Here is a 26,471-nt window from a genome sequence, read left to right as displayed (position 1 = left end):
TTCCATAGAAAATTCTTTAGAAATTTTCTACGAAATTTCCTTTTAACTTCCTTTTTTCATTGCAATTTGCTTCGGGATTTGCTTTGGAATTTTCTTTGGAATTTCCTTAGAAATTTTCTTTTGAATATGCTTTGGATATTTTTCAGATTTGTCGTCGGAATGTCCTTTGGAATGTGCTTCAGAATTTCTTTTAGAATTTTATTCAGTTTTTTTAAATATTTTTTTTGTGCGATTTCCCTTATATTTTGAAAGTTTCCATCGAAGTTTCCTTTGGAATTTCTTTTGGAGCTGTGATTTTTTCTTTGAAATTTCCTTAGAAATTCCTTTTTGAATTTCATTCGAAATTTGCTTTGAATTTTTTGATGGAATTTCCTATGGAGTTTTTGGAATTTCCTTTGGAATTTTCCACGGAATTTTCTTCGGAATTTCCTTTGGATTTTTTTGGAATTTCCTTTGGAATTTTCTACGCAATTTTCGTCAGAATTTCCTCTGAAATTTGCTTCGGAAATTCCGATGGATTTTTTTTAGTTTCCTTAGGAATTAGCTTTGGAATTTCCGTCGAAATTTCCTTAGGAGTATCCTTTAAAATTCCTTTGCAGTTTTCTTAGAGGCTACTTATCAAATTTTCTTCAGAATTTCCTTTGGAATTCCTTTATTACTTCCTTCAAAATTCTCTTTGAAATTTCTTTCGGAATTTCGTTTGAAGTTTACTTCCAAATTTGTTATAGAGTTTCCTCGGAATTTCCTTTGGAATAACCTTTGGAATTTCCTATGGAGATTTCGGAATTTTATTTAGAAGTTTTGATTGGAATTTTTTTCGGAATTTTCCATTGGACTGTTTTGCGTAATTTTCATCAGAATTTCCGTTGAATTTTCTAGGAATTTACTTTGTAATTTCCTTCGAATTGTTTTTTCGGAATTTTCTTAGGAGTATCCTTTAAAATTCCTTTGTATTCTTCGGAACTTCATATCTCATTTACTTCAGAATTTCCTTTGGAATTTCTTCATGAATTTTTTTCAGTAAGTTGCTTCAGGAAGTTATTTTGGATTTCTTTGGAATTACTTTCGGAATTTCCTTCTTCAGTTCTTCGAAATTTTCTTCGGCGTTTCCTTTGGAATTTTTTTCGGATTTTTTTTTCTGGAATTGCCTTCGGAATTTCCTTTGGAATTCGCTTTGGAAGTTCCTTTGAAATTTCTTATGGAATTTCCTTTGCAATTTCTTTTAGAGCTGGCTTCGGAATTTCATTTGGAATTTTCTGCGCAATTTTCGTCCGAGTTTTCTTTGGAATTTGCTTCGGAACATCCTTCAAAAATCCATTCAAATTTGTTTTAATGGAATTTTTTTTTTTTTGAATTTGCTTTGGAATTTCTTTCGGGATTTGCTTTGGAATTTTGTTTGGAATTTCTTTTGGAGCTACCTTCGGGATTTGATTTGGAATTTTCTACGTTATTTTCGTCGAAATTTACTTTGCAATTTGCTTCGTAATTTCTTCTGGAGTTTCCTTCGGAATTTCCTCTGGAATTTCATTCGGAATTTCCTTCCATATTTCCCCTAGAATTTTCTTCGAAATTATTTCTGGAATTTCCTCTGGAATTTCTTCCGGGATTTTCTCTGGAATTTCCTTCAGAATTTTCTTTAGAATTTCCTTCGGAATTTCCTCTGGAATTTCCTTCGAAATTTCCTCTAGAATTTCCTGCGAAATTTCCTCTAGAATTTCCTTCGGAATTTTCTCTGGAATTTCTTTCGGAATTTCCACTGGAATTTTCTTCAGAATTTCCACTGGAATTTTCTACGTAATTCCCTCTGGAATTTCCGCTGGTATTTCCTTTGGAATTTCCTTCGGTATTTCCTTCAGAATTTTCTCTGGAATTTCTTTCGGAATTTGCAAAACTAAATTGGAAAGGTCACTAAGGCTCTCTGAAATGAGTGCATCTGAAATCACGAAGTAGCAAGCGGATTTTGTATGAGACGAGGACTCCGAACTGGTTCAGCTTAGTGATGTGTTGCATTCCGAATGAAAATCACGCAAAACTTTTCAAAAGGACCTTTCTAACAATAAGAGGCTTTCTAGAAAACTCTTTTGTTGTTAACTAAGTTACCTTTACATTTTTCGTCGAACATTACGCAAATATGATGTAGTAGTTCACACCATAATCTTTCGGTCTGTAGATATTAAGGTTGAAATTTTTACAATGACACCATAATTAAGGAAAGTGGACGAGACTTTTGCGAGAAATCATGGTTTCAAACTGTACGAAAAATGATGCACTCTAATGGAAAATGAGAGAAACTCCCTAATGAAATATGTTAACAGTGTCCTACGATGATGTCGCATATCAAATGGAACTAGCGGCGCATGAATTCAGAGGAATTTAAAGCCTCCCTAAACAAAAATGAAGACAATGGCCTACGATTATAAAAGAGGTTTTAAAATACTATAAGGATCAAATTCAAAATTTCATGATTTTTTTTTTATATTCGGCAAACACCAATGGAATATAAGTGAGCCACCCTAATAAAATATCACGAATCTAATGAAGGAAATTCCCTACGATGATGAAAGAGGTGATAAAATACTATTGTTTTTAATATCCCATTCAAATTATCATTTTCGACAGAAAGGCCCACCCTAATGGAAAATAAGTGAACCACCCTAATAAAATACCACATATCAAATGTAGAAAATGGCTTACGATAATTTGAGAGATGTTCCAATACTATTGTCTTCAATATTCAATTAAAACTCTATTTTTTATTTTTTTATTTTTTAACAAAAAGGACCACCCTAATGCAAAGTAAATGAACCACCCTAATAAAATATCACATATAATATGTTTTCAGTGGCTATGTCCCCCAAGGAATTTTGGAATATCTCTGGATCTAGATGACCAATGATCAATGTTGACACAGATTCTAAAACTTCAAGAGTTTTTTGAGAACTTGTGAAAACTTGGTGCAAAAATACCGAGAAACCAAAAAGTTACCGCGATTTGATTTTTTTTCTTGTGGTAAAAAATGAAGCTGCCGGTAGAGGGGTTAATGGTAGCAGCGAACGAGAGCCCCAAAGAGAGAGAGAGCGATGATAAAATCCATTTTTCTCACTTGTTTACCGTTGGGAGTAAGTGTTTTTTTTTACTGGCACGATAAACAATCCACGAACTTCCAATAGCAATATTGGAGCATGTTTAGCGGGGTTTCATTTTGCACTACTATACCCCCAATCTGATCAAAGTTGTAGCAGTATACGATAAAAAGTCTCTCATAATGTGCAGTATATTATGATAGTTACAGAGAGCGATACGCGAGATTCTCTCAATTTTCTCAGGTTTGAATCCCTGCTCATGAGTAAAAGTTTTCGCAAAAATCAAGTTTTATTCAGGCGTTTTTTTTTTTTGTAACTTTTTGAAATGATGATTTTCATGATTTTGGAAGACACTACCGAAAATTCAAATTGCAAATGTTACAATGCTTTTACTAAAAGGGGAATCACCGAAAACGATTCCATTGCCACAACTTCTATATGGGGAGACTTACGGCTTCGGCACCATTCGACTATTATCGACAATCAAAATTCAAACGTCAAAAACACAGTATTTTTTATCCAAACACATCAATGAAAACATTCAGATGGCACTTTGTTCTGTCAGCTCCCCACTGAACAAGCAATTACACCAGAGATAGGGAGCCGGATCCTATTCTTGGCACTTTTAATTCACTTCATGAGCGTTTTTTTTTTTTTTTTTTTTTGAAAGCTACAGAGTTCATATTTGGCCACAATATGCATCGTACTGATGCGCTTCTTATTGAAAAGTTTCAGACAATTCGGCTGAGTAAACCCCCCATGCCAAAGTGAATCATGGAAGTGCCCAAGTGGTTCTGCACGCTATCATCAATAGAGTAACGACTGTTAAGTTCGTACTAAAATTCTTGTCACCAGTGGCAAAACAGACAACAACCTTTCGAACATGCAGTTTCTCTCACTGGCCGACGAGCAGCGAAATGATGTTTGCATTACACTCATTGAACCGCTACGCTCGTTTCTCAAACTTCCAACAGAATCGCATGGAAGAATGGTAGTCGAGAACTGTCAAAACGTATGGAAAATAATGAAAAACGTTAATTATTCGTAATTAAGAATCTGAAACAAACAGTACTGATTGTACATCAAGCGTAATGTGAACAAATAACTTTTTGTGTTTAGTTCATCTTCCGTGGGGCTTTCTTTGCTTCAAGATTTTGTTTTTACTTCCACTGAAAAAGAGCCATGTATTGCCTTTTCAGTTTTGAATATCACCCTATTTAAATGAAAACGCCTCAAAATGCGAACGATTTTTGAGCTGCCTAACAGATTTGTCTGCAGTTCTTATGGGAAAGCTGCCGAAGAGAATGAGGCTGCTGACCATAGTCACACGGACATAAAATGTTCGAAGCGTTGTAAAAACCAAGCAAGCCATAAAAACCGAGCAACATTTTCTTCTCAATCCATTTCATATGAAGAAACGTCATCTAGCTCTAACCATTTTTTGTTTAGTTTTAATCTGAAAAGTTTGAATGAATGAATAAATAAATTTGCCCAACCAGATTGCAATTGATAAATCAAACAACTTTAAGTTTAACCATTCATTTTTATTCATATACGATTCATATACATAGACGAGATTAAAAAAAAACACTTCGAATTGCAATCTCACGGCTTTTATGCATGTCCAGTTCAGCGGGAGCTAGCGCTGTACATACTGTGGAATTCCACCATGCGATATGTCTTTGCCGTACATGATCAGTCTTGTTGTGATGAAAATGAGATAAAACGTTAGTGTTGAAACTCTCGTCTCAAAAACATAGTGAAACATCATTCCCTCAGCACTTGATCTGGTCAATTCAGCTGGTAGCTTCCGATGGAGATATTCGCTCAGTTTCACTCGGGTTTCAAGACATATTCTGGTCTACCCTATTAGATTGTGCGCCTATTGAGAGTCGAAGAGAGCTAAGTATCATAACGGTATCCTGAAAATAGCAATATTAATATTTTACTTGAGCCAAGATTGAAAAGATTCTTACTACCGAAAGCTTTCGTATTTTTTTCATTTCAAGACGCAGCCATCAACAATAAACAATTGATCAATCCCATGTAAACGATAGCGGAGCAAATTCATTAGGACAAACCTGAGAGAGATGAGACAGCTGGCTTAGATTGCGAGCTCCCAAAAGTCACGGGAACATGTCACCAACTGTCACTGAAAACCCGCACATTCGAAAGGCAGAGCGTGAAAAATCGTCAAAATTCCGGTAAATTTAACTGAAATTTCTAGGCGTTTTCTGACGATTTCACATTTTAAAAAGTTGAATACCCAAATATGGTTGTGTGTTAGCGAACTGCTATTGATTTTTTTTATATTCAATCCGTTTTCATTGTGAACATCAACAAGTGAATAAGATTTTGACCAAAATAAGTTCATCTAACCGTTGTGCACAACCCTAGAATTAAAAAAAAGAAGTCAAAGAAGGCAAGGGAACATGTCAACTGTCAGTGAGCTGTCTCCTTTCTCTCAGGGACAAACTTGCCAACTCACTGACTCGCCAGCTGTCATTTTCCTCCCCCCGCTGTTTACCACACTCCGCATCCACTGACGGCTTAGAGCCTACTACCTGTCTTCAAAAAACCTTGGTAAATACGTTTCCAAAAAGCTTTTAACAGGTCTTTCGGTGTGAATCAATAGATGATTAAGCAGCTCTTAAATGTAAATAGACAAACACGTAATTTGTCTGCTGATGTTCGAGTAAAACACAAAAGAAGCGCGGCATCGGCTTAGACTGCTGAGAATAGCTAAATTCCCCTTTGTTTTCAATGTAATAAAATAACGAACTACTATAAATAATGCCGCATTTCAATAAGAAATGGCCTACCTTTAGGCGAATTTTGTGATTTAAAGAGTTTTTATTAAATAACCCAAAGAATAAATAACTTGTATGAGTTTGACCTTCATATTTGCCTTCAGGAGCCAGGAATTTAACACGTAAGATTACAGATAGATTACATGGATGATCAATGTTAGCCCAAATCAGTTAAATAAAAAAACAAAAACATTGTTAAAGGATGCCAAAATCAGGATGCCAAAGCATATAAGAATAAAACTTATCAATGTTTCCCCCAGCTACGGTACCATGAAAATGCAAGGCAAAAAAAAGAGCTAACAGCAACCCCCGCCTACTTGGACTGCACTCGTATACTTCTCAGAAATGGCTTCCAATCATCAGGATTTCTCCAATGCTCATGACGTACTGAGAGAACTCGTTGACGCGGGATACCTACAACAACAGGCAGCATAGAACTTGAGCCACGAGTTGGAAGGCATGCGTCTTTTCAATGTTTGCCGGAAAGTACATAATCGATGACCGGCATTAATGCCGGTTGGAGTTTGTGTAATCCTTCTACAGCATGTACGTACTACCGAGGACAGGAGAACAGTTTTGGCTTATTATGTCAGAAATAGGATTTGAGAGATTTTTGATTAGTGGTTCAGCGGGGTTTCGAACATAGGGACTAATTATGACTGGTACGGAATGAATTCGTTTGCATATTGAATTCCACGCGTTTCGAATGAATATGTTCTTTTATATAATTTTGCAAAATTCTGTAGCTCAATGCTAAAAAGGCCGTAATTAGTTTTCTTAGCCATGGTCACTCTGCAGCTGATATAAAAATTTATATTTTTACATTTGTAAAACGTATCGATGATTTCAAACAGAACATGAGCTTTATTCTTGAATTGAACACAAATTCATCAAAATGGATTTAAGTTACAAACGAGCGAACTAAAGAAAAAATCTGCATTTCATTATTTTCATTGCGTTATGAGCCATTATGCAACCCAAACGCGTTGCATTATGAGCTAGCGTTGCTTAAAGAGTCATGAGTCATGAACTCATACAACAGCAGAGTAGATGTACCAGTATTTAACACCTCAAGCAAAACCTTTTGAAAAATTAAAACAATTTTCGAATAAGTCCATTTTGTTAAACAAGCAAGGTTTAAATTAGGAGTTAAATTGAAAATTATTCAGTAAATCAAACAAGAATAATATTGTACATTGATGGTTTATTCTTTGCTGTGAATGGTAGGTCTCTATCCGGGTATACAATCAACTCTACTGAAACATTTTCTTATATTCATATTAAGCAATTAAGACGAGTAGAACTGTTCTAATACTGTCACTAATATTTGTAAGTTCAAGATTCAGTATTAAATTCTTGAATAATCCTTCAGTGTGTAAAGGAAACTAAAGCCTCACGCAATACAACCCAATGCAAGCCAAGTGCCTAGTCCTAACAACTCGAAGCTAAAGGGGATCTGAATCTCAAGCTCGGGCAATGTTGAGCATTGGCTAGTTCTTTTGATGTCTAGAGATTCGGCCGACGACGATGGACAACCCAACCCAGTGAAAGACGATAGTCTACACGTCCGCTGATGATGATGAAAGATGATATGCTCTCAACGACTACGACGGTCCCTCCTGCCTGACTGATGGGAAGAGACCAGAACACGTTGCACACAAAAATGACATAAATGCGTTCTGACAGTTATTAGCAGGGCTCTAGCATTTTTTTTGTGTTGTAGGAGTTTTTTCCACTCCAGTCCCGTGTGGTTGATGCAAGACGACCTGGTCGCCCGGTCCAAGATAAACATAAAAACGTGCGGATCAGGTCTCCGTCCTGCCGGGGGAGTAGAGGCAGGGAATGAACAAACTGAAAATGAACCCATTCGTCGTGATATAAACGGTTCTGATGGGACTCCAGAAGAGTTGCCCGGAGTTAATTGAACGATATGGCAAGCATCTGACAACAGCGACGGACGACGACGACGGTGTGGAAGATGAAGTTATGATTTCATATTGGTATGTATTATACCAGTAGAGGAAAGAAGGAGGAATAAAGGGGGATTGGTTGTTTATTAAACTTTTTTTACGACCGGGTAAAGTTTCCTATTCCGAACGGCGAGCGGAGGGCAACCAGTTCCGAAGGAATAAATCATAAATGATTATGTTTATGAACTCTGGCACTGGCTTTGGATGCAGGCTTTGAATGCAATACCATGTGCTGCTGCAACTGCAAGAGTCAAACTTGAGCTGTAGCTTGCGTTTCGTTCTTCTGCTTATGTGTAAATCGAGTAATTCTAAATCTGCTGGTCATGATTTTCAGTTTCAATTTCCTCCTTTGAAACATTCAAATTACTTACATTGTGAAACTAATATTGACCCCTGCACTGCCCTAGTTCGCATAGTCGACGCAAGCGTCAAAATTATTTTTTTATTCATTGCAATTAATTCCTTATCTATTAATGCACTTGTTGGACATCCTAACAATACTTATTCGTTCAAAAATATTTGAATTATATGAGAACAACGGATTGCCATGAGTACATACACCATCTCCGTGACCAGGTGTTTACGTCAATTCATGTATATAATCTCTCCAAACTTACTAATTGGTCGCATAAAATGTCGCATGTATTGTTCGAAGATGACAAACTGCGAAATTATTAAAAAAAACTCTCCCAATGTCAAATTTTTAATTTAAATCTTTATGAAATGCATAGATTATTTGAGTGAAATTGCTAAAGCATGCAGGAATGTAGCCCGATCTTAAACAGATCCCAAACAAAACCCCAAACACAATGAACCAAAGTACCGTCGTGCGGGGTGACTTTGGACCAATATTTTTACAGTACGTTAATGTCAGAATACATTATAAATAGCCAATATATGGTCATAGATTCCCGGTCGGTCCAGGATCTTTTCGTAATGGAAATTACCTTGACTTCCCTGGGCAAAGAGTATAATCGTACCTGCCACACGAATACGAATGCGAAAATGGCAACTAAGGCCAAGCAAGCTCTCAGTTAATAACTGTGGAAGTGCTCTTAGAACACTACGCTGAGTTAATGCCAAGAGGAAGGGTAATATGGTCATAGATAAGTTTTACGACGTTTCTACTAGCCAGATGCATCGAAAGAGGCAAATTTATTTATGTTGAGATTACTATTACATTGATTACTTTTACTTACGTACTTACAAATAATTGTTTCCAAAAAAAACTATTTACTCCAACACTAAGTTTACCGTCAAATTAAATTGACACACTTCATTCATTCCACTTGTATTGATTTCAATTATAATCTTATTAATTATCGAGATATCCAAAAACATTTACATCTCTTGACTTCAAGTCATACACACAAATCTACGCACTTCTATCTGGAGAGGAATAGTGTAGGTGATAAGATAACCGGCACTCACGCAGGAGACCACACTGAAAATAATCCACACGTTTGATTCACATTCCTTTCAACGTGAATCTGTCGTGTCAATTTGCAAGGTGAAATAACGTGTAAAATCTATGATTATCTTAAGGATTGGCTTTGGTTCGATAGCAAAGTCTTTAGCACATAATTTCAACATGTTTTACAATGGTGATATCCATCACTAGTAGAACTTGTTTGCCTAGCATGACAAGGACTCATATTTGCCTCTCACGTGTGACATGTTCATTAACATGTTATTTTTGGGAAACCCAGGCTCCTGTGATGTGCACCTAGAATCATAAAATCACGCAATCGCTAATAAATCCTTCAACAAAATATCGAAAATTTGCAATTTAACGTCTTTTACATTTGAATTTGTATTGTTGGTTTTACACCATCGATTGTGTTTTACAATTAGTGAAAATTCATACGTGAAACACGTTGATCAAACTTGTATCATATTTTTAGTGCACGTATCAAGTCATTTTGTTTGATTTTTCCAATAGTTTTTTAAAGTCGATAAAGTTGCTAGGAATCTTTTTGGATATGTTGATAAAGCAGAGCAAACTGCTGCATAAACATTACAAAATATTATATATTTAACTAAATTTACTTTAAGTCAACTAAAATATAGTCAAATTTTGACGTTTGACGTTTGTAAATTCAATAAAAAAAATATAGTTGTTAACAGCTTACGGTATAGTTATTTTGAACAATATATTGTGAAATCAACAATATTTATAGTTATCTCTAAAACAACCTTAGAAATGATAAAATATTGAGCTGTTCGGTAATCCAATCCGCATGGTTATTAAATTAATTAACTCATTACGCGTGGTAAAGATGGATAAATTATGGGTGAAATTCCCACGCGCGTGTGTAGTATATATGAGATGGATGGATGTGGGTTATGAAAAGGGGGTGCGTGGTCTGGGGGGATTTGAATACTAAACTTGTAATCAACTCAGTTATTGGGTCACCAAGTGGCTCGGTAGCGTAGTTGGTAAAGCGCTCGTTTAACAAACAAGAGTCCTGGGTTAAAATCTTCGTCGAGCATTTGATTTTTTTCATAATTTATTCATATTTACCACACGAATATATTCAATTCGACCGGACAAAAGATATTCAAAAATTAAAAAAAAAAATTCTGGGGCATAAATCCGAGAAATCTCACCGAATGGTTCTGGCTGACCACTTTCCGGGATTCCAGGAACCTGCTCCGCATGGACCATACTGGACCGAGATTCTCAGGGGTGCTCAGGTAACTTGTTTTTGATTACAGAAAATTTTCATGCCAAAATATCCATCAACCAAATAGTACCGATGTGAATTACATGTACAAAACAACGATGGAAGCTTTCATATCGGGTGTTCCGGGTTTTTGGAACCGGGTATGGATACGGACATGATTTGAGGATCTTTATTCACAATCCACGTAGAAACATATTCAACCATATATGGATGGCTTAGATTACTTGTTCGGTTACGAAACTACAGGTCGTCAAAGTAAGGGTCTCTAAAGGGATTTTTTTAGATGTAGCCGTTTCCCAATGGCCACTGTGACCAACTCTGGATCTCCCGGAGGGCTTCTGCAACTAGACATGTGTGCCTTTTATTTAAGCACAACGTAACTGAGATCGTTCAACACAGATTTTTTTCCGAATAGGAAACGACCCTACGTCAAAATTTGTATCTTTGTACTAGGGGCTAAGGATGGTTGAAACACAATTATTTATTTGAACTATTCAAAGGATTTCTTCAAAAGATTTTTCTCAAGAATTCCTCCAAAAATTCCTTCCAGAATACCACTAATCACAACACAACTTTGGTAATTTCTCTAGAGATTTTGAATGAATTCTTTCTTCTTTTGAATTCTTTCAATAATAACACCTACACAGCATGTAGGGAATGTTTGTGAAAGTTTTGCAAAGTTACCTAGAGTATTGGTAATGGTCTTTGGATTCTTCTTGGAATTTTCTCAGACGATTCTTTCTGGCGAATTGCTATGATATTGTAATTTTGTTTTTGTCAAAACTGGAAAAAAGAAACAATCCTGAAATTTCAACTAAATTTTTGAAAAAATTTTTAGCTGGCTTTGGAAAATTAAATTATTATTCACACACGAGCCAGAATTTTATCCGCCCGCATTCATACAACGCGCATGACATTTTTCGTTTGTGGAAGATAACGAGCCATGATCGAAAACAAGACAGACACACACCACCCACTGTATGGTGCCGATTACTGTGTGTCACCACTTGTAACATTCGCTGACACACTGTCATTCTGATCAAGAAACAGAGGCGAATATTATCCATTTTCTGTGCTATGTTTACTACCAAAGGGGTGTTTGATGATTATAATTTTAATTTAGAATTACATTGAATTTTTGAGTCAAAACTTCAAATCAAGATTTCTTGAGATTCCTCCTGGGGATTTTTTTTTTAAATTGGCCCAGAGGTGCTGAATGACCTCAGGAATCGAGCCCTGAACTCAGATTTGATGGACATTTTTTTTCCACAATAATGGTCTGTCGGGGCACCGTGTATAGTATTTGATCTAGAGTCCTTATGCGGAACGTCTTTATGTGAAATAGGTCACTCCCACGAACACCGTCTTCAGCCAATCAGCTGCACAGATTGCAGCTTAACATTAGACAACAGATAAGCATGGTACTGTTGGCCTGTTACATAAGGCCGACACACGCATCTATTTCGACATTGTCTACAGGACAAGCAACACTGCAAACCATGTGACAGTACGGCCGTCGGAGGAGTGACAGGTATTCAACCTGTCACCGGGTGAGTCAGCTAATAACAGCAAACAATAGTTAATTTCTGATTTAAGGAATGCGAAAGTGCAGTGAAAATCTCTGTCCAAAATTTTGCTTAAAACTAATCTATAATAACGTTGAAGTGAATATAAACCATGTGAACTCAAATATTATCATGATACCTAGTATGAACTTCTTATCAGGTGAGCTTTTTACCTTCAGAAACTATGAAAAATATCTATTGAAAAGTTTTAACTAGATAGCCTAAGATTACACCTCTGTATTGAGACATACACACCAAGTTGATTAGCTCATCCTGCTATTGTACTATAAGCTACCACAATCGGTAAGAAAACTGCAAATTGCATTATATAGGCAGGCTCTTAAAATTTATCTCACAACTAAATCCAGGACTCACGACTAAATCGACAATTATACGGACTTTTGACTGACATAAAACAGACAGTTGAATACAAAAAGGGACTAAACGTAAGAATAAAGATAAGCCTCGGAAGAAATGCGACACTTTGTGTAACTTTTTATCGCGTTGGTAAAACTTAATGAAATTTTGGATAATACTAGCTAAGAATGTTATAGTTATGTGTGAAATATTTTCACGCTATATGTCAAGAAGTTTTCAGGATGCATTCGAAACAAAAAGAGCTACGCGGTGGTTCTGATAGTGGCAAACCGCGCGACGACTGAAAGGTTAAGGTCAGGAAGGCTCCAAACCGGATTGACAAGCAAAACACGGTGGCCAAATTGCGAGCGCGGAAGATGTATGTGAGTGGCTGGCGGACACCAAACAAATCCCCGACCTCGAGTTTTTTGTCGGTACGTCCTGCATGGAGGTTCCCCGGAAATGTTCCGGAAGAGAAAGATGGACAAATTTGCGAAGAAGTACCTGTTATGGCAGGCGGTCTGCTAGTGCGAACGGTACAGTAAGCCGTTTGTTACATAAACGGGCAGATTTTTCGAGAGGATTGCTTGCAGAAGCGCTTGCTGCCCTTCCTCCGCTCTCACTGTGGTCCCACGCTGTTCTGGCCGGATCTCGCTTCGTGTCATTACACCAAGCCTGTAATGGATTTGATACGGAGCGAAGGACGTTAATGTGGTCTCGAAGGAGGCGAACCCGCCAAATGCACCAGAACTACGTACGATCGAAAAGTTTTGGGCGATAATGAAGAATAAGTTGAAAAAAAGCGGAAAAAACATTCAAAACCGATGAATCTTTGAAGAAAAACTGGGAGAAATTGTGTAAGAAAGATGGGCAAAGACTCGCCCAAGACCTCATAGGCAGTGTTAAGAGAAATGTACGATCATTCAGCCTTGAGGAGTAAAATCAAATAATAAGTTATGCCAAAACATAGCTAATATATAGTTATTTAATTCCTGAAAATTTGAGAAGTTTCCGATTTACAACGAATTTATGGTGTTCATTTTTATGTGTCTCATTTTTTCCGAGTCCAGTCTTTATTGCGAGTCAATTTTCGCAGCTCAACTCGAAGCAAATTAACATGCTGCTCAGTGCATTGAAAAGGCAAATAGGCAGCTATGAAAGTATATTTACCAAGCTGTGTTTCAACAGAAACACCTTAAGTTTCAAAAACTTTGGTTTCAAATGACGAAAAAAGTTGATATTTAATACTTCTATGAATGATGATTGCAACTCTCTGACATGCCCCGTCAAGGCGATCATTACAATAAACAAAAATGTTAGACCTCTTTAAGTTTGGATCAAGATTTCAAATAAGTTTCAGTTATAACTGCTATATGTATCTAATTAGCTATTAGAAAATTAAACAACTCGTCCTCTTTACCATTCAAAGAACGAGCATTCCTATTTAATATATTTAAAAAAATGGATCTATTAAAACGTAATTCAATAACATTTTTTCAAGTAAAGTTTACACCAACTTGGACTGCTTCAGCCATTGTTGTGGTTTTGAACTTTGCATCAATCATTTGATTCAATTGTTCAGTTAAAAAACCAAAATCAGAGGTCTACATTTCACGATTTTTTATTGGGATTATCTATTAATTGAGAGAAAGAATAGTAGTTTCCTGCGGTGGCAGGGGTTTTCCATTTGATTCAAAATAATTAGAACGTTTATCCGTAGGTAGACAATTTAAAGGGGTAGAACTTTTAACTGCCTGCTACAATATCGGCATATGAGTTTGCTTAGATAGATCCATTCGAAATTAAAATATTCGAACGCTTGTGAATGAGCATGATTATAGTTTACTTGAAGGGTAAGCCAGGGGAATTCCGGAACGAAAAACATTACCGTTCATTTGCCTGGTTTAAGCCTCAACGATTCGCTTACGCTAAGGGCAATCCCAAAAGTTAGATTTATGGTTGCCCCCGCAATGACTTTAAACAAACGTTTAGTTTTGTCGTCGTAAATAAAAAAAATTTGTTTCTTCTCTTCAAGATATTTGAGAAGAAGTTCGCGATCTTCAAGAGTATCCGGCAAAACGTCTCATTTCTTTGCGATTTGGAAGGAAGCCTTGATTCCCCTAATGGAGCTCAAGATTTCCTGCTAAAATCCTCCAAATTCGGAACAATTGACCACGATAGGCATCACTCTTTGCTTCCTCACTTGAATTAGGCCTCACTTGAGCCTCTGCTTGACTGCTTCGGTTTGGTGTTCGTATAATTTGTCTAGAGCATCAAAATGAGCAAAAATTATCCTTTTCACCCTTGAAAGAAAGCGCGCATTCCGGAGAAACGTCCTTTCTGTCGCTAGCTTTCATTCACGGGTCCAACGAAAAGTTGAAGACACGGGTCCTAACAAGGATCGTAGAGGGATCAATGGTAGAAAAATGATTCTATCCCATTACCCCGAATCTCATTTCCCCGAAAGCCATTAACCTGAACGCCATTACCTCGAATGACATTACCCCGAATTCCAATATCATGGGGAAATGTCATCAGGTAGTTAAAAAAAACTTCCAAGAGCAGAGAGAATTTATGTACGACAGGGTTGACAATACAGCTTGATTTTTTTATTTGATCCAAAATTTTAGATTTCCGAGAGAGTGAAGTTGCCCTGAGTATTGAAACTTTGAAGTGAAAAACATTGCTGGCCTTCCTACTTTGAAGAGAAGTAAGATTTTCTATCAATTCTTCTCGGATTAACATCTAATTTTTTGCCTACTATGAATTGAGAATGCATTTCCTGCAGCACAAAATATGTAGCAGGAAACTCTAAGATCTCCACAGCTTACATAGTACATAGTTTTGTCAAGTAAATCCCTACTAGGATTTCCCTTCCAACTGCAATCGGTGTTGCGGTGTGTATTTCTGTCGGTAAGATGAAACTCCACTTGAATCTCCGACTTATGACGCTAGAAATTACGAGAGAAGCGCTGCGTGTTCTACACGTTTCTTCCTCAAGAAATGAATCCGAGAAGGGCGGAGCAGTGTGAATAAAATACGGTTTTCCGCGCCAGTCGCCACATTACCATGTGAACTTAGTCGCAGTCCGCAGCAGATGCAACCACTGATACTCGACTGAAGGAAAATTATTACCAACCTATCGCATATGCAAGTCAGAAACCGGCATACAAAGTTTCCCCACTACTGCAGAAAACAGACGCTCGCCGTTGTTTGTGCTCTGGGAGTTTTCCAGGAGCAAAGCGTAATAAAATTAAGTTTAATTTTTCTACGCCGGGGCCGGCAGCGGTTTCCACCAACATGAAAGGGGAGCTGTTTTATGTCCGCTTTTAGTATAGTTATGTTTCCAACGCATGCAGCTAGCAACACGGATGAGGTAGGATTCGTATGAACATAATAACGTTTTAGTGCTTGCTACTTGTTTTAATTGTATAAATTTGTACGTGTTTAGATCTCAGCGGTGCGAATAAACTTACTTCATATAGCCAGAAAAACTAGATTGTGTAGTTGCATAGAACATGCTTTTCGGTACCCGATCTAATAAATTTTCAATGGAACATGGTTTCAAGATTTTTCTCAAAATAATGTTGGGTTGGGAGTTTATTATTTATTATTATCTGAAGAACACATCGAGTTAGACAATATTACTCTATAATATTGTCTAACTCGATGTGTTCTCAAATTCAATGGAAATTCTGACAATTGTGAATTTTTATTATCCATAAAAAGTAGTTCACTATTTTCTATCAAATTAAATAAAGAAAGAATTAAGATTTTTTACATCAATCGAAAGCTTTTGATTTATTCTTCATAGACAAAATATAGAACTACACAGAAAAAAATCCGTTCTCGTATCCGTGAACAGCAGACGTTAACTCGTCAACAAGCAAAAATACAACTAGATCATGTTTATGCGTAAACATGATGGTAGTTCATGGTGATGGTGTGTTTTTGACAGTTCACGTTTCCAGAACTCTTTTTTGAGCTTGTACGATTTTGATTCGTGTTTCGCATGCGATGTCTAGCTTACTATTATAGGACAATATAAGGCAAACATGTTTCTATAGTGGCATAAGTGATATTAAATCAAAGGAACTCAAGTCTAGTCTCAGGATTTGGTCACTGTGACCTCCTGCCACATCTGAAACAAAACAAAAATCCCCTTAAAGACCATTTTGTTGGCAACCTGTAGTTTCGTAGCTAAACAAGTAACCTAAACCGTCCTTATATTATTGAACAGGTATTCACGTGGACTGTGAATAGAGATTCTCAAATCATTTACTTCCGGTTCCGGAAATCCGGAGAGTAAGTTTCCATCGCCGTTTTGTACATGTAGGACAATTCGATGAAACCTCTCGGATTTATGTCCCAAATGAATGATGTCCAATTCTTCAGAGTGTGTTGTGAAGGCCCAGCCATCGGGATCGTTATTCGGCGCGCAATCGGAGTGATTTTTGTTCTTTTCGTTCCTGGCTCGATTTGCGCTTCTTTTCTAGGCAGTGTGCTACGAAGGCCCAAGCCAAGGTATTTAAAAAAGGAGGTAGTTCAATGTGTCAAATAGGGTATTCCGCCATATTGGAAAAAAAATCTGACAGCAGGCTGGTCTGTTATGCTTCATCAGGTCAGCAAGCCTTTAGATCCTAGCAACATGTTTCCCCTCAAACCATTTCGTTTTGTTTCATGTCAATCAACCGCAGTTTGAGGATTCTGTTTTCAAATTACTTCTTTAAATTATTCAGTGCTATACATTTTAATTACAAGAAGCTGTCTCGATGGTGATGCAAAAGGCTTTAATATGTAATGTAATTATTTCTCTCAGTAACATGAGTTGAAAACAGTTGTGGCACAAGGTTGAAAGTATAATGCTTAAAGTTAATTACTAAATATTATCGACTGAAGTATAGGTGTACTTTTATATTGGCTTTCTCAGCTTAGGCTTGTAAAACGGTTTTGTTGAAGATAAAAGCAATGAACAACCTTTGCAACTAGACGCATTGAAATATTTTTTTCTTGTATGGTGATTTGGTATTTTAATGGTAATAATTACTATTTATTCTCTTTTCTTCATGTTGCCTGCCTAAGTGATCGAAGAATAAGGATAGAGTATATAAGAAAAAATTTCATTGTTTGGTATTAAAATTTTATGGTTTTCTTCAATTTTTACTTTCATTTCGGGAATCCAGGAGTACCCGGGACGTCAGAACTTAAATTCCGGGAAACGGGAAATTCCAAAATTTGTCAAATCCCGGGATTTTTTGTCCCGGGATGGACACGCTAGTTGAAAGACATAGGCATTACAGTAACTGTAATCACCAGCTGAACTGCCCATACCTGAAAAGCAGTCCCATATTGTATGAGATTTCCTATATCAATGGGACGAGTATGAGCAGTATATGTTCGGTTACATACTATAAAAATATTTCAACCTCATGATACATTTTCGCACATTACAGCTGTTGCTACTCATGCAAGTGGGTAGAATTGAATTTTGTACACATTAATCGAAGACACAAAGAACAACAACTATATTTTATAGCTTTTTCTGGTACAACAAAAAACATTTAGATAATCTGCAAATAAAAATTAGCGTTGTCGGGTATAGAAAATTGTTACAGGATCAACTCCGAAAAACGATCCAAATGAGACATCATTTCAGCGACTTTCATGCTGTATTACCGTTGCAAGAAAAAGTCTGAAAATAAGAATATAATTTAGTTTCCAATCGTAACCACCTCCATAGCTCAAAACTTCGTGCTCAATTTGAAATAAAACCGAGTAATTCACAGCCAATTGATGGCAAACATGCTGACATTTTCCTTTTCACATTATATTAGCAGCAACCAGAATTAGTCCTTAGTAGGTCCTTTTTGAATATAAATTTAGTTTCAATGCACAATCACGATATTCTAGAGCTAGATAATTGAAATAAGACTTGGATTTAAACCAGAAAAAATGCTTACCAGCCTCTCAACTCGGATTTTTTTTTTTGCTAGAGCACACATTTTCAGTTTGTTTTTGAAAACATTATAAAATAATAATTAAGTCATGGAAACGAAATCAATCAATGGACCGATGCACGAGTTCACTATTTGACGTTTGAGCGGTGCCGTGTTATTTACGTGACTATGGCAACGAGTGAATTCGGCACCGCTCAAACGTCAGATTAATAAACTCGTGCATCGGCCCATTCAGGAGAAAGAAAGTAGCCATCCAGCCGATTCACTAGCTGTCATTTTCTACCCTCTCGCTGCTTACCTTTCCCCGCATCCACTGACTGCTTAGATCAAAGTACCTTTCTTCAAAATACCTTGGCCCAAGCTATCGGCCTTTCGCGCATTTTCCTGGCCAGTGATTCGCGAAACCCAAGTGATTTGTGGCTGCTCAGTCAAGGATGGTGAGCTCGTTCCATACTTTTATTTCATATCTGTTTAATATGTATCACTACACATTTTCATCGTTACAACCGTGAGAATGTTATGTGAATATGATTATTAACCAAATTAGGAATGGTTCGTCACTGTGAGTGTCGGCATAAGGGTGTTCTTAAATGGTTCAATCCAAGGTATATTGAAGGTATCTTGGTTCAATCAGTCGAGTTAATTTTTCTCTTCATTTCAAATGAGTACGATACGATAATAGACGCTTTCTCCTGACAGCACTTATATCTCACACATAATCCTTCATCATGGTCTAATCGCTCATCAAAGTGAATCCTGTGACCCAACGATCCTCCTCATTAACAAACATCCCTTCCCGTAACCTTTGTGGAGATGCAGAGGCAAACGCGGTCTTCAAATAGCAAAAGTTACACACTAACATTCCTTCCCCAATCCCACCTGACTGCAAAGACGTGGCCAGCGCCGTTACTGACCCTGCATATAGAGGCACTGAATTATGTACACTGAAGAAGATTATGGCCAAACCCAGCCGCACTTCTAGTTGATTCTTTGTGCATTTCCACTGACCTTGGACAATCACGGAATAGCAAGCATAGATATGTGTAGTCAGTCTAAGCTAAGCTAAGCTCAGCAAATGAATGATGTCCAATTCTTCACGATTTTTTATGTTTGGATGTATTTTGTCAACAGGATGAATGGATGGTTATTCTGGTCCTTTTGGAGCAGCGGAATGGCCGCCGGGAAACCCGTATTGTGGGACCTTCAAGTTTCAGCACCAAAACTTGGCATGCAACGGCTCAATCTTCATGGTTTTGAATAACTGTGACTCTTCTAGTTCAATAATAGATAAATGACCACTCTGGTTCTTCAGAACCACTGAAATAATCAAGGAATGACCACCAGAGATACCCGTATTGTGGGACATTTAAGTTTTTTTTTACCAAAACTAGGCATGAGACAGCTCATTCTTCATGATTTTGAATACCTATGAATCTTCTAGTTCAAATATAGATGAATGATCACTTTGGTTCTTCTGGACCACCGTTAAAAGTGGGATCTCCGGGAGGGTTTCTGATACCAGACATGTGTGTCTTTCATATAAGACCCTAAGCCACGATTTGTAACTTTTTGTTAGGGACTGAGAAAGGTTAATGACGAAAAGACACGAATGAAAAAATGTCTGCCGCCTACGAAACAGTATAGCATAATGTAATAAAAGTGGATGATAAGCATACATATAAAAGCGTTGAATGGAACCAATCCACTATGCTAAAATATAGAACACATGTACAGCTAATCCTTTCTAAAACAAAACTGAAGTCCCGCACTTTAGTTACCGATTAGTTTCAACGTAAAAAAAGTCCCAACGCTCAAAGTATGCCAACCCAAGCGTGAAAAAAGGCAATCACAATAAAATGTAGACTTACGGATGATGTCCAGCTTGGCCGGCGGGGTGGCCACCCGGGCCCCGGAGGAACGAGCCGTCGCTAGGCACACGTAATCTCCGCCGTCCGACCGCTGCGAGACGCCGTTTATATGCAGATTGGATCCATTCAAATACACACGCCGGTCCAGTCGGATGGGATTGCCTGCCGAAACGGAATTGGAGAGAACGAGAGAGAGAAAAAACCGGGGGTGAGCAGATGGTCATATAATAAAAATTAATGTTCCGCAATCGGTAGAGGGAAGACGAAGCGCGGATGTCACCAGCAACTTTTGTACATTTCGGCTAAAAGCAAACAGAACATCCGGAACAACCGGAGCAGAAATTGAATTCCAAATCAAGAAATTTCAGAACAGAGAAATTAATGCAAATTCTTACGTGCTTCTGGGGGTGGCGAAACCAGTATTGGGCATCAGGACTGTTATTCTTGGATGGAAATTCTTTAGGTTCGAGAATGCCAATGCAGGTCCCATCACTTCATCCAGACCAGACTGTTCTTGTAGAAAATTTCGATTCAATTTCTGCTTCCCATTGCCTCCCTAATACTATTCTGGCTTCACGGTGCTTCATTTATCATTTTTATTAAAAAAATAGCCATCCACACAGTTAACACCCTTTTGAAGATCACATGATCAGTTCGATTTCAATAGGCTTTTTCAAGTGTTTTTTTCTATTCAGAGCATAATTTTCGGTATTAAAATACAACGTTAATTTACTAAAAGTCAACGTTGAACTATTTTTAATATTTTTCAAAGAAGCACCGTGTCCCTTTTATTCCTTCCATTCGCAAACTTACCGTTCAACGTCCAGGAAAAGTCGATCTCATCGTCGAAGAAAGCCCGGCACTGGAACACAACCGATTCGCCCTCGTACACCTGGGTGTGCTTTGGCAGAACCGTAAATTGGAACTCGCCCTGGACGAACGACACTGCTGGTGGTAGGGAGAGAAAGAAAAACAGAAAATTTAAATTAGTCACCGTCGTCGTCGTCGCCGAAGAATCGCTGCCAAAGGGAGGAAAATTCTGAGATACAGTCAACGTTTTATAGCTCGATATTCCGTATCGCGATATCAAGGTTCCTTGAATTGCAGTTGTTACAGTAGCGCAACCAGGATTTGGCTCTAGGGGGGGTTTTGTTAACTTGAAGATAATGTGTTTTTGGGAAAATAAAACGAGTTTAAATAAATCGAAGATAAAAATTGAACAATATTGCTAAATTAACATTAAACAAAAAACCTAAACACCATATGCAAAATTAGGCCTCTTCCACCCTGAGTATTTTCATAGAGAGTTACAACGCTACTCAAATCTGTTGTATCTGGTGAAATTTTCCGAAATACGTTTGTTAGTCACGGAAAAACCTTCGGGTTCCAAAGAACAAACAAACATTATCTTAGATTCAACTTTTCAAATATGAGTGGCAAAACCGGATTAGATTATTATAAAATCATTTAGATCTTCATTTTCGTAGTTTGTTCCAAGTTCCAAGTTTGTATCCAAGCTACATTTGGAGGCACATTGGCTTGGAAACGTTCAATGTTTCTCAAAGAACAGAATGATCTTTCAGCGCAAGTCGCAGTAAACAGCATTGCGACTATCATCAGCAGTTTGCCGAAGGCAAAACAGCATTACAGATATTGAAGCATTTCCAGATTGTAGACGAAAATTTGTGATTTTCCAGCTCAGCAACATTCACGATATGTATCCCTAAATCTTTCCTAGGATTTTTATTTGTAATCATTAAAAACTAATGAATCCAGCTGTTTAAACGCGCTAATGACTGCCGCAAACACGCTCACATTTACATTTACATTACGTTTTACATTGAACGGACCCAAGCCAGACCAGAAAGCGAGCATGTAGCCATTAGCGCTCGTAAAAACCTGGATTGCTTTTACGGAAATTCACGTGCTCTTTGGAGGTCATGAAATTAAGCAAAATGCTGAGCCAACTAACAGTTTTTTTTTCGAAAAATCGAATTTTGATGAAAAATGCATCTTTTAAAGCGGCCACGTTATGTTTGTTTGACAAACTTCTCTTCAAAAACCTGCAGCTTATTTATCAGAGAAAGCGAAAAAAATTAGTCCTCCTCGAAGGTCTTCAAATTATAAAGCCACGATTTATAATATAATTGATAACATAACTTACTGCTCCGATGTTTGTGTTTTTTAGTGTTGAATTTAAAAAATATATTTGATAATTCTGATGAAAACAATCGGTTCTGGGGGGGGTTTTGACCCCCAAAACCCCCCCTTGGTTGCGCCACTGAGTTGTTATATAACTCGATATCTCTATAACTTGATGGCCCCTTCAATAACGAGTTATACAGAGTTGACTGTATTCGAGGCAATCGCCCTCAACCACCCGTGATGACATTTTTCGTTCGAACGTCATCGTACCCGTTCTAATGCTGCCTTGAGTGACTGTATCGAAGCAAGTCATGAAAATTTTCGTCGTCATGTTCCGTCCTTCTTATCAGCTTCCATCGCGGAATGGATCCTAACGGAACGAAGGCAGGGCTGGTAGCAGGTCTCTTCTTAGAGACTTGGTCACTATTTTAAGAGGAAAATAACTGTCTTCGTTTTACATATTTTCTAAACCAGTTTTTCCACTCACAATCGAAGCAATTTTCATGGACTCTAGGATGGATTACCAGCTGGTTAGTTCGTTCCATGCCAATGATAATACAAATAGTATCAACGTTTCAGATTCTTTTTCAATCTTCTGCCAATATATTTTCACCGAGAGACAAAAATACAAAACTAGTTTAGTAAGGGTCATATTTTTTTCTCCTTATCCATCGCAACATCGACCAAAGGTGACTCCAGATCTTTTTCCTTCCTCACTAAAAAAAAAATCGGTGATTGTGGAGATGCTAACAGCAACAATCATTGCACACTAACATTCCAACCCCATTCCAACTCACTGCAAGGACTTTTCTGGCACCGTTTTTGTTAATTAATAATAGATTCGTTAAAATGTGCAATTGCAATTTTCATGAAATTATACCACTGCACTACACTTGCTAACTGGAACTCAGTGATAAATTTTCATAGAGATTGTTTTAAAAGGGGCAGAATCCATCATCAATTTCAAAATGTTTAAAAACATTTTTTTTTTTGTTCAAAGCTAAGAAGATTCTATATTCTGTATTATATTCACCAATCGAAAAACGTCAAATATGTTTTCTACGAAAACATTCTGTTTTGAACAAAAAAAGGTGCTTTTCAAATTTCGATGATGGCGATGATTTCGATGATGAATTTTTGAACGTAAAATTTGGTCCAAAAACCTGGTGTCTCATTTCAGATAACTGATGATTAAAGGATGGATATTTGAGCCTTAAGGGGACACGGGAGACCGTGTTATTTTCCCTATCTTTTGTCTCGCTCTAACAATCATCATCAAAACTTTGCCGAAGCAAATCTCGAGTTTTAGTGAACCGATGAAGCTGAAAATTTAATCGATTGTGCACCACATATATAGAATATAGTGATAAATTTTTCACATCCATATATGGAGTGGTACTTGAGATCTGCTTCTTCAAATGGATAGGATGATTATAATGACGTCCCGTGCGGCCTTAAGGTGCAGATGAATCGAAGCCAAACTTCAAATTTTCAAGAGCACAAATCAAACATCCGTTTAAGCTGAACACTTTATCGGTTGGTCACTAGCTGGTAGTGACCAATCGATTAAGTTTAAAGCTCGTACGGGTGTTCGGTTCTCGAGATTTGTGTTTTTGAAAATTTGAGGTTTGGCTTTGATTTACCTTAACCTTAACGCAAGTCTATAAAAATCTCTATGTTCAATGCAAGGTTTCTAAAGTGACTTAGGGAAAAAGCATTAATTATCGACCAGCACTAATTGTTGACCCATTCATATGATTCTGGCCTACTTAGTATGAAAATCCGAAAATTGGCACAGATTTCATGTGAGTCGAAAATTAGTGCTTTTTCCCTATTTAACCAAAATGGTCTGTGAAGTCACTATTTTATTCGTCCTTCTAACGGTGAATCCTGGTGAAACTTTTTTTCAGAAACACCTTCAGAGACTCTCACGATTATTCTCCAAGAATTTCTTGCAAGGAAATCTAAGCAATTCCCACATGAATTACTCTGAATGTTTTTTCCAGTAACTCTTCCAGGATTTCTCCGAGATATTAGTCCACCAATTTCTCTAGTATTTATTCCAGCATCTCTCGCAGAGATTCCTACAGGAGTTTTTCAAATAAATTCTCAAAGGTTTATTCCAGAGTTTTTGCAGAATTTTGTTAAGAGATTTTTCCAGCAAACTTCACACAAATTTCTCGCTGATTTTTCGGTTATTCTTCTAGCTTGTTCCGCTTGAAAAAGTATTGCAACACACAGCTGAAATATTGAATCACCCTGAAAAGTTTAGATGCTATATCTCGAGATGCTGATGATCTATAATGGTGCGATCTTCGGTGATATTGTACAGATCAAGTACATTCGGAAAACAAATTGTTTGGTTAGCAATTTTGCCGCTAGGTGGCGCTAGTGAGCATGTTAAATTGAGTATTTTGGCATTTTCTGTCTTTTGATCCACATGAGATAGAAAGTTCGAGTCTTCGACAAAGTTTTTCAGACACTCAAGGACAATTTGATTCAAAATCTTGCCGCTAGGTAGTGCTAGTATGCCTGTGAAATTGAACATTTTGAACAATTTCTATCTTGTGATCCAAATGAGATCGAAAGTTAGTCTTCGGCAAAGCTAGCATATAAAAATGAGCATCTATCTCATCATCCAGATAAGATAGAAAGTTCGAGCCTTCGAAATAGTTGTTTAGACAATCAAAGACATCCGAGATGCAAAAAGTTTTGTAAAATTTCGACCGTTAGGTGGCGCTAGCATGTGAAATTGAGCATTTTTAACTTTTTTCTTGTGATTCAAATAAGACACAAAGATCGAGTGAACCAGACGAGATAGATAGTTTGAGCCTTCGGCAAAGTCGTTCGGAAAGTCAAGGGCAGTTTGATTAAAAATAATCATGTGGTGCTTTTGATCATGTTTAAATGAGTACTTTGATAAGAAGTGATTGTCAAGTTTTTGGCAGTTGTTCAGAGGGTGAAGGAAATCCGAAAAGCAAACAGTTTAGCTCGTAATTTTGCCACTAGGTGGTGGTAGTGAATATGTTGAACTGAGAATTTTAAGCTAGTTTTGTATTGTGATCCTGATGAAACAGCAAGTTCGAGTATTCGGCAAAGTTGTTCAGACAGTCCTTTGACTGTTTCGGATGGCAGTGAATCAATAGTGAGCACGTTAAATTGAGCATATTAACCTTGAAATTAAAGGAATAATTCTATTTTAAAACTGCAATCCAAGGTAGCCATGAAAACCCATTTTTACTCTGGTTCTTAATTCGATATTGAGATATGAAATGGGAAAAACGGCTCATTTTAGTTAACGGATCCGATCCGAATCACTCATCCTAGTGAACCGGATCTTTTGAACGGCTCAGTAGCTCAGCGGCTTGCAATGGAAGAGCGAACTGAACGAGAACGAGAGAGCGGTTCGCTCTCTGCTGTGCGACATGCGTCGTACCTTTAGTATCATTCGCTCTCTCATTCTTCCTATGTACATTCTTCCCAAGGAACTCACGAAATACTCGACTGGTTTCCCCTACCCGAACCAAAAAGAAAAAAGCAAAATGTGAACGGGGCAAATTCACGGAGCAGCAGCAAACTGTGTTTGCATGAGTGCCGTGGCGCGGAAAACAAGGCATATAAAGCAAGCGTTATAATAAAGCCGAGAAACGATCGAAGGAGAATAGGGGAAATAATCGGTTCGTTCTTTTTCCGGGCCACTTTTTGTCTTATCTGTTCTAATCAAAGATCCGTCTCTCACCAAAAAAGAGCTAGGAATCACTCTTTTTTTAAGTGATCCGGATCATTTGAACGGCTCCGATTCTTTTTGTCCATGTCTAATCAGATCTGATTTGTATTCTAGTTATTCTTGTACGATTTACTTCAGGTTTGACTAGCATCAAATTCCAGTCAGAACCTCTTCGTATCCAAGTGATTCAAGATTGATTGACTTTATATTCAAGTGATTCATGTTGATTCACTTCATACCCAAGTGATAAATGTATGATTCTCTTTATAATCATAGGTTTGATTCACTTCATTTTCAGTAAT

The 26,471-nt window shown here is 37.4% G+C and overlaps 1 protein-coding gene across 2 annotated transcripts in view; it reads right to left on the bottom strand.

The window, feature by feature from the left end:
- Positions 1-26,471, bottom strand: part of LOC5569737 (tyrosine-protein kinase-like otk) — a 269,493-nt gene that overhangs the window by 224,997 nt on the left and 18,025 nt on the right. Inside the window, exons 3-4 of one of the 2 annotated variants that reach the window (XM_021853097.1) lie at positions 21,111-21,245; positions 20,298-20,459 (exon numbers count right to left, since the gene is read on the bottom strand). In XM_021853097.1, the coding sequence (XP_021708789.1) occupies positions 20,298-20,459; positions 21,111-21,245 (297 nt within the window). The remainder of the gene's footprint in view (positions 1-20,297; positions 20,460-21,110; positions 21,246-26,471) is intronic. The other variant, XM_021853098.1, reaches the window with a different exon arrangement.

This window comes from Aedes aegypti, chromosome 3, assembly GCF_002204515.2.
Source record: "Aedes aegypti strain LVP_AGWG chromosome 3, AaegL5.0 Primary Assembly, whole genome shotgun sequence".
Classification (NCBI taxonomy): Eukaryota; Metazoa; Arthropoda; class Insecta; order Diptera; family Culicidae; genus Aedes; species Aedes aegypti.
Note: the sequence above shows the minus strand (reverse complement) of the source record. Positions and strands in the feature narration are given on the sequence as shown.